The 9,778-nt window shown below is 53.6% G+C and overlaps 1 protein-coding gene across 1 annotated transcript; it reads left to right on the top strand.

Annotated features, from left to right (window-relative positions):
- The first annotated feature begins 269 nt into the window (after positions 1 to 269).
- On the top strand, positions 270 to 2,192 carry LOC127347237 (putative F-box/LRR-repeat protein At3g59170). The gene is made up of 2 exons (XM_051373449.2): positions 270 to 1,378; positions 1,464 to 2,192. Exons 1-2 carry the CDS (start codon positions 374 to 376, stop codon positions 1,638 to 1,640), a joined length of 1,182 nt encoding a protein of 393 aa, XP_051229409.1. The 5' UTR covers positions 270 to 373; the 3' UTR covers positions 1,641 to 2,192.
- The last annotated feature ends 7,586 nt before the right edge of the window (positions 2,193 to 9,778 follow it).

Raw genomic sequence — 9,778 nt, 5'->3', positions numbered from 1 at the left:
CGGCTAACGTGCCGCCACCTGGTGCGGCGGCGGGGCCCTGCCGCCATAGCCCCTGGCGGCAAGCGCCACGTGTCGGCTGGGGGCCCTGCCGCCACTGAGCAGGTGGTCTTTTTTGTCAATTTCAGTCACAGGTGGTCCTTTCTGTCAATGAATTGGGGTAGGTGGTCTCTTTTGGCAAAATTTCCTTCATTTCCGATCCAATTTTTATTCCCCACCAATCTTCTCCATGTCACCGTGGTGCGTCCAACCCTAGCTCCATCTCTTCGCCGCACCACCGTCATGCCATTGTAGCCCCAAATCAGAGCGACGCTAACCCCCCAAATCCGGCGTCCCCGGCTCAAATCCCCGCCTCTCCGGCCGCCGGTCGCCGGATATGAAGGAGAAGAAGGCGGCGACGGCCGCGGCACCTGCGGCTGCCAAGAAGAGATCGGGGGCTGCGGCGTCACCCGCATCCAAGAAGCGCGAATCCGGTGGAGCGGGCAGAGGCAGGCCGCGTAAGCGGGCACGCGATGACGGCGACGGCGACGGCGATCCACCCAGCCACGGCGATCTCATCAGCAAACTTCCCGACGACATCCTGGGCACCATCATCTCGCTCCTGCCCACCAAGGATGGCGCCCGCACGCAGGCCCTCGCCCGCCGGTGGCGTCCTCTGTGGTGCTCCGCGCCTCTTAACCTCCACGCCGACTACCACCTCTGCTCCAACGAGTTCAAGCGACTCTCGGTGGTCTCTAAAATACTCTCCGACCACCAAGGCCCTGCCCGCCGTTTTTACTTCTGCTCCATTCGCCTTCACAAAGACAAAAAAAGGTTCGCACAAGAAGCCGCTCAGGTCGAGAGTTGGTTCCACTCACGGGCCCTTGACGGCCTTCAGGATCTCCACATCCGCTTCGACCTCCTGGACCGTAGACATCAGCCTGAGAAGCGTTACCCGCTGCCACCATCGGTGCTTCGACTTTCATCAACCCTTGTCGTGGCCACAATCAGCTTCTGTGAATTCCCAAAGGAGATAGCTCCTTCTGTGAGTTTTCCTTTGCTCAAGCAGCTCAACCTATGGCGTGTTTCCATCTCTGAGGATGTCTTCCGTGGGGTCCTCTCCGGTTGCCATGTCTTGGAGTCACTAGCTCTAGAAAGCATGGGTGATGTGGGTTGCTTCCGTATCAGCTCACCAACTCTTCGGAGTGTGCGCCTCAGTGCTTGTTTTCCAAACAAAGGAGAATTGATCATCGAGGATGCCCCTAGCCTTGAAAAACTGATACTATCTTGTTCAACCAATGTTGGGGATAATATCCGTGTAATTAGGGCACCTAAACTGGAAATATTGGGCTATTTGTCACCCTGCATTTCTGAAATCCTGATTGCAAACCTACTCTTCAAGGTAGCAGCAGCAACCTCTTGCTTTTGTTTCTTGCATGCAGTGTTGTTACTTACATTATATTTTTTCTGTCCATCGTATTCTTCAGAGTTTAACCCCAGCCAGCTTGAAGAACACGATAAGCACTGTCAAGGTTTTGGCTCTCGAGTTTTCCATCCCTGATTTGGATGCTGTTATTGATGTCTTAAGATGCTTCCCGTGCTTGGAAAAGCTCTATGTCATTGTGAGTACTCATCTTTGCTTTCTTTGTGAAGTTTATAGTTGATCCTTACGCAAAAAAATTTGTTTGTTCTAGTATGTAGGATTAACGTTTCTTCTTTCCTTTTTCAGTATATAAGACATACTTAAATATACCTCTGAAAGAAAATGTGCATCAGTATGACCCAATAGATCCAGTCAAATGCCTTGAGACCCATCTAAAAGAACTGGTGTTGAAGAATTATGAGGCCAGTAAGCAAGATGTTTTCTTTGTGCAGTTCTTTGTTTTGAACGCAAAAGTGCTAAAGAAAATCAAATTTGGAGTTAGTAAGAAGCTCGGCAAGAAATGGATGGCTGATCAGTACAGGCTGCTAGAAGTGGGAGCTAGAGCTTCTCCAGATGCACAATTGGAATTCTTATGTAGGGCTGATGTGAATCCCTTCACCTGATCTTTGTTTAAATGGGGTGGATGCTCTTTCAGAAGACCTAATAATTAGAGTACTCGTTGTTATTATGAACTATACCAATAAGGAGTATCTCCGTAATTTCCATTTCAGTTTATGAAACATTATTCAGCGGTTAAATGTTAATTTCAAGAATTACAATTCTGTTTGAATCATGCTGTGAACATGCTTTGGTCGATCATAGAAGTGGCATATCATGCAACTAATGTTCGGATTGATGCTCACCCTCTTATGACTCATGAGTTAGTGTCGCTGCTCAGAATTTCAGCTGATATGTCACTGGCTGCAAATTTTCACTGTAAACATTTTGTGGTTCTTCAGTACTCTTAGGAAGGAGAAACAGCGTTTTCTAGGATGCATTGCAGGTTTCTAATAATCAGTTCATAAGAATCTGAATGGGAGAATAATTGCCCCATTTGCACATAAGTATGCGAACTAGTTTCGGGAAAAATAGAAAATAAAATTTTAAAAAACTAAAATTTTGTATGGGATCAGCAAAGCACAACTCACCGTCGCCCACCATCGTAATCGACCTCACCCTGCTCACTGCTGCTGCTGCTCCGCACAGCCTTGACCTGTTCGTTGTTGCTGCAGCGTGGCTCGACCTCGACCTGCTCCGCACGCTCGCCGCCAGCCTGCTCATGGTGCCGCGCCCACCCTTGCAGCCGGGGAACCACGCCATGCTCCTCGATCGCTCGTCCTCGACAGTACGCTGCCGCATTGCTGCTTCTCCCACACCGCGGAACTCTGCTTTTTCGACTCTCTAGACCTTTGCTTCAGCGAGATATACCCCCCGATCGTCCTCGACTCCGAGCTCACCGTCGTCCTTGACGTCCTCCCTGCCCTCGTGAAGAAGTGCTACCACCTGAAGAACAACTGCAACGGTTACTGCCTGAAAAAGTGCTACCTCCTGAGGAACAAGTGCAACTTGTGATGTAAGCTGCTCAACAACTTTTCTTGAGAAGACTCAGAAACCCTAGCCCCTTAGCCGCTCCCGCGGGCGGCCTGGGGCTCCCGGCGGCGCCCCTCCTCGTCTCCCTCCTCCCCTTCCCCTCCTCCTCGCCGCCGCCTCAGCGCGTCGCCGGGCAAAGCCCGTGCGGCGCCGGCGGGGCCCCTCTCTCCCCCTCGTGCGGTGGCGGCGGCGCGGGTGGCGCGGCTGGCGAGGGCGCCGTCTTGGCGTGGGGTGCGGCGGCGCGGTTCCTGCAACGGCGTGGCGGCTGCGTGGCCTGTGCGTGCTTGCGGCGGCTGCTCCCCGGAGTGGCCGCCGGCGGCGGCGCGAGCTCTGCGCGCGGCGGCCCGGTGATGCGCGGGGACGTCGGGTGGAGGTCCAGCTCGACAAGGCGGGGTGGGCGACGGCGCTTGTCCGGCCGGCCATGGAGGAGACCCGCGTGCTGTGGGCTGTGCGGATCCAGATCGGGTCTGGCCGCCTCGATTCGGGCCGGGCAGGGGCCCGGGCCCTTCGAGCCCATCCATCTCTGCCCAGATCTGCGTGCTCCGACCGCCTCGGGGGCGGTTTGGTGGTCGATCTGGCAGGTGGTGCTCTTTCCAGTGGGTCGGCGGCGGTGCTACGGCGGTCCGGAGTCCTTGGTCGGCGTATGCGACCCTCCCAATGGTGTCTTCCGTGCGTTGCAGGTTGCAGTGCTCAGAGTTTGGTGCCGGGGCGGCGGCCCTGGTCGGTGGGAGCCATTTTGGTTGGCGGGCGTGCCAGTGGCTCAGGAGCTGGCCGGAAACCATGGTCGCGGGGGCGACATGGTGGCCGGCGAGCAGCGTGCAGTGGCAGTGCATGGACCGCTCCGTCGGTCTGTGTGCTGTGTGAAGGCGGGGAGAGTTCGCCGAGGGGAAATCCTTGCCCATTCGGGCCACGACGGCGACGTCCGCGGACGCCGTTCCCTTCTTGAAGGCGTTGTTGAGGCTTCTCCCTGTCCTTCTTCGTGCTCCGGGTGAAAGCCCAAGATCCTCGGATCGGGCGGTGGCGGCGCTCTCGTGTCGTGATCTTCTTGAAGACACCGCCTTGGAGTCCACAGTGTGCGGCTCTCCGTTGGTGGTGTGGCTGAGGCGCGGTATTCGTCGAGCAAGGTGCTCCGGGTGAAAACCCAAGATCTGCGGATTGGGCGGTGACGGCGCGCTCGTGTCGTGTTCTTCTTGAAGACATCGTCTTGGAGTTTACCAGTGTTTCTTCGGATGTCGTTGGCTCTTCGCTTGGCGACCTTCGGCAAGGCTTGCGTGCTGCCCTGCTTCCTCGTCGGGTTTCCATGGTGCTGCTTGTTGGGGTTCGATCGGTGGTGGTCGATGCATAGTGGTGGTCGGCCACTGGTGGCGCTGCCCGCGGCGGAGAGTTCTGTTGACGGCGTGCGTGTTCGATGGCTCGCTCTAGGGTGAGCTCCGGCCCGACACTATTGCTGTCCGGTGTCTTCTCCGAATCTTCGTAGGCTTCGTAAGGGTCGTGATCGCCGTTCGAAGTTCCGGTTGTAGCCATGTTGGCAATTCGTGTGGGTGTGTGGGTGTGTGTTGTAAGCTGGGCTCAGCTCTATGTACCTTGTCGCCGTTGTGGCGTTATTAATTTAACGTTGGGCCTTTGGCCTTTGATCTAAAAAAAACAAGTGCAACTTGTTACCACCTGAAGAATGGTGGTTTCTGTTCTTAATTTCAGCCTACCTGATGAGCAAGAAGGCTACAATCCACCTGAAGAGGAAGAAGAATTAAATAATCCACCTGAAGGTCAAATTGCAGGTACTAGTCCTTAGGTTTCAAGCAATCTTAGGTTTCAAAATCACCACAACTCATTTTAGTGCAGTTTGAATCTTAACCCTCTCACTTTCACTACCCTGAAAACACTGTAACTGGAAACGACAATATCCTCACCTCCCAGTACATTGTGTAGCCCAGGTTACACTGCCTGATAATATCAAACGTGTATAAGTTCTTACTGATAGGAATAGACGGCATGTATTACCAGGGGGCCAAAGGCCACAATATATAGTACATGTACAGGCGCAAATATGCAGGAAGCCCCCTAACATATGGGGAAATTATAATATACAGATATATATTCTAACACCCCCCCCCCCCCCCCTCCCCCGCAAACTCATGGTGGGTCCACAATACTGAGTTTGGATAGTAAGAAGTCATGCTGGGCTCGAGTTTGTGCCTTTGTAAAGAAATCCGTCAACTGCAAATCTGAAGGCACATAATGAACCGCAACAACCTCATCCTGCACCTGAGCACGTGTATAAAAAGCATCAACACCAATATGCTTGGTCAGCTCATGCTTGACCAGATCACGTGCAATACTGATAGCACTTGTACTGTCAGACAAAAGGGGAGTGGGTGTCGTAAGAGAGACCCCAAAATCTGCAAGCAACCACCGTAACCAGGTCACCTCAGCAATCAACAAAGCCATAGCCCGCAACTCAGCCTCAACACTCGAACGGGAAACCGCTACCTGTTTCTTCGTCTTCCAAGCAACAAGCGAACCACCAAGAAACACACAGTAAGCAGAAAGTGAACGACGATCCGTAGGATCACTCGCCCACGTACCATCCGAGTAGCACTGGAGCTGGAGAGAGCTGGAACTAGGAAAGAAGAGGCGACGAGTAATCGTGCCACGAAGATAACGGAGAACACGGAGGAGATGACTGTAGTGAACGGTGGTGGGAGCTGAGACAAACTGACTCAGAATATGAACAGGATAAGAAATATCTGGACGGGTGACAGCAAGATAAACAAGACTCCCAACAAGATGGCGATAACGAGTAGGATCAGGAAGAAGATCACCATCAGTAGGACGAAGCTTAACATTAAGCTCCATAGGAGTATCAACCGTGCGCTCATCCCCAAGAGCAGCACGAGAAAGAAGATCATGAATGTACTTTTCCTGAGAGATAGAAAAGCCATCAGAAGTGGAAGAAACCTCAATCCCAAGAAAATATCGAAGAGGACCAAGATCAGTCATAAGAAACTGATCACGAAGACGAGCCTTGACAAAGGCAATATACTCAGGATCATCACCAGTAATGATCATATCATCAACATAGAGAAGAAGAAGAGTGCGTCCACGAGGAGAAGTGTGAACGAAAAGTGCTGGATCATGAAAACTAGGAGAGAAACCAGCAGCAGTCACCACAGAGGCAAAGCGCTCAAACCAGGCACGAGGGGCCTGTTTCAGGCCATAGAGAGAACGTCGAAGTCGACAAACCATCCCATCGGGAACAGAATACCCAGGAGGATGCTGCATGTAAACCTCCTCACTCAACTCGCCATTAAGAAAAGCGTTCTGAACATCAAGCTGGGACACAGACCAGCGTCGAACAGAAGCAACAGCAAGAAGAGTACGCACAGTGGTCATATGAGCCACAGGGGCAAAAGTCTCATCATAGTCACGGTCGTGCTCCTGCTGAAAGCCACGAGCCACAAGACGCGCTTTATAGCGCTCAAGAGATCCATCAGAGCGGGTCTTAATTTTATAGACCCACTTACACGTGATGGGACGAACACCAGAAGGGGGAGAAACAAGATCCCAGGTGCCAGTGCGCTCAAGCGCAGCGATCTCCTCGGCCATGGCAAGCTGCCATTCAGGATGACGCTCGGCATCCCGATACGAAGTCGGCTCGGAGGCGACAGAGAGACCATACTGACTAGGAGAGTAACGGTCTGGAGCACGACGCTGACGAACAGGCCGTGAAGAGGGAAGCTCATCGGCGGAAGACGACTCATCAGAAGAGGAGGAAGAAGGAACAGCATCGGAAGAATCCGAAGCCGGAGAACGAGGAGTACTAGGGGAACTGGACGGAGGAGAGGATGGCGCTGAAGTCGAAGGGAGCGCATCAGAACTAGGAGGGGGAGGAGAAGGGACAGCAGGGAGTGCATCCGAAAAAAGAAGAAAAGAGATATCATCCACCTCGTAAGTACCCGAGGTGGGGCGAGGATAGAAGGGACGCGTCTCATCAAACGTGACGTCACGAGAGATGCGCATCCGACGACCAACAGGGTCCCAACAGCGATAGCCTTTATGCTCATCACTGTATCCGAGAAAAACACACTCAACAGGCTGAGCGGTCAGTTTGGTGCGTTCGTGAGGAGGGAGAAGAACATAGCAAACGCACCCAAATGAACGAAGAGTCGAGTAATCTGGAGAGCGACCAGAAAGACGCTCGAGAGGAATGCCACCTTGAAGGGCAGCAGAAGGCTGAATGTTAATGAGGTAAGTCGATGTAGCGACAGCCTTAGCCCAGAAATGCGGCAGAATAGAGGAAGCAATCATGATAGCACGGGTAGTCTCAAGAATATGACGATGCTTACGCTCGGCGACACCATTTTGAGCATGGGCGCCGGGACACGAGAACTAGGCAAGGGTGCCCTGCTCAGCAAGAACACCACGCAGGTGTTGGGAGATATACTCTCCTACAGAATCAGCGTGAAACACACGAATAGGCGTGGAATACTGAGTACGAACCATGGCTGCAAAACGCTGATAAATAGAGAGCACCTCACTGCGAGAGCGCATAAGAAACAACCAGGTGTACCGCGAAAAATCATCAGTAAACAAAATATAGTATCGATGACCCCCTTTCGAAGGAAAGGGAGCCGGACCCCAAACATCCGAATGAACTAAATCAAAAGGTCCCTGAGATACAGACGCACTAGTAGGATAGGGAAGCTGAATCTGTTTGCCTAACCTACAACCCTGACACGAATGCAAAGACACATCTTCTGAGACAGACCCCAGAAGACCACTACGAACTAATGACGATAAACGGGAGCCACAGAGGTGACCCAGCCGATGATGCCACTGCTGAAAAGATCCAGTGACAGAAGCAGCAACCGCAGGAGAACTAGCAGATGAAGTGTCAGCAGAAGGAACGTGAAGCCAGTCTAACTCCCAGAGCCCCGGGGACTCAAGGCTGCGAGGGCCAGCTCCAACCAGGGCCTGTGTACGGCGGTCCTGAACAGCACAAGAATCAGCGTCAAGTATGACACGACAACCATAATCAGTAAGCTGACTAGCAGAAAACAGGTTCATCTTAAGACTAGAAACATGAGAAACATCAGGAACAGAGAAAGAGGAAGTAGAAAGGGTGCCTCGACTGGAAACAGGAAGAGAGGTACCATCAGCCGTGATAACACGAACAGGAGAAACAAGAGAGCGAAGAGCAGAAAGAATAGAAGACGCAGAGGTCATATGAAAAGTAGCTCCAGAATCCAGATACCACGGGGATGACGTACCTGACTGTGTGGAAGGTGGTGGTCGCGCGGTGCCAGAAGAGCCAGGCACAGAACCAACAGTACCCGTCGAGGAAGAGCCTGTACCAGCGAGCAGACCACGAAGACCACGGATAATGTCCTGATCAGATAGCGCAACAGCAGAAGATCCTGAATAACCAGTCTGACGACGAGTATGCTGCGGTGGACGTAAGCTGGGATCCCTCTGCCAGCAAGTAGAGATAGTGTGACCAGTCCTGCCACAGTAGGTGCAAGGAAGTGATGTCGAACCATGAGGTTGCTAGGGCTGACGCTGGCCCTGGAATGGAGGAGTAGGGAGTATCGGCTGTGCCGGAGACCGCAACGAAGCCGGCGGCATAGGAGGTCCACGAGCAGACGGCACAGGAGGGTCACGAGCAGCAAGAACAGAGGGAACCTCAAGAAGACCAGCACCACGAAGACGAGTCTCCTCAGCACGAAGCTCAGCAAGTACCTCAGAGAGCGGAACACGACCACGGGCAAGCAGCTGGGCACGGCGCGGCTCAAACTCCTTGCGGAGCCGCGACAAGAACTTAAAAACGCGCTGAAACTCCAGATCCGCGCGTACATTCAGACAGCAGGTTCAGGTGGCACACACATCTTTACAGAGAGAATCAAGCTGACGCCAAATAGCAGCACTCTGAGTGTAGAACTTATCAATAGTAGAATCACCCTGCTGAAGGGCATGCTCCTGACGGACCACAGACAGGTAAAGAGCATCCCCAGACGGCTGATAGCGCTGACGAAGAAAAGCCCACTGAGCAGCAGCGGTGGGAAGACCCATAAACTCAGCAGCATACTGAGGCAGAACACTGGAGGTGAGAACATCAGCAGCACGAGCATCCTCATCTATCCACTGAGTGTACTCAGTCAGATCCAGCCGGTAAGTCGCAACGGCAGTAGAGTGGTCCTGGACCTTCCGATCATAATCAGCCAGAGCAGCATCATCAGCACTCTTGGCTGCATCCTTATCTGCCTGAGTAGCATCAGGGGCAAGGGCAACAGGTGGCGGTGCAACAGGCACCGTAGGAGCAACGGGGCGCGGCGGATAGGAGACCTCGCCAGAAAGCACACCCCAAAGACGAAGACCACGCATGTGGACGCGCATGAAGGCAGCGAAATCAGGGTAATTCGCGCCATCAAAGATCACCGGACAGCGAGGGATCGCAACATAGCCCGAGGAAGACATAGCTGTATCTTTTTTTTTTTTTCGCTTTTTTTTTACACACGATCTGGTCAACGAACTGGCCAAATCACAGAGAAACACCAGGGGATCGATCGGCAGGAGAGCGGATCAGCACGGGCCAGCAGGGGGCGAGCAGATCAGCATGGGGCCAGCAGGCAGCACGGGCCTGCAGGGGATCGATCGATCAGGTGGCGGACGGGGCGCACGGAGCGGAGGGGCGACCGGGCGTCGGAGGGCGGACGGGGCGCGCGTCCTCGGCCGAGCGTCGGAGGGCGGATGGGGTGCGCGGAGCGGAGGGCGGACGGGGCGCGCGTCCTC

This window comes from Lolium perenne, chromosome 1, assembly GCF_019359855.2.
Source record: "Lolium perenne isolate Kyuss_39 chromosome 1, Kyuss_2.0, whole genome shotgun sequence".
NCBI lineage: Eukaryota > Viridiplantae > Streptophyta > Magnoliopsida > Poales > Poaceae > Lolium > Lolium perenne.
This window is presented reverse-complemented; position numbering and strand designations above follow the sequence as displayed.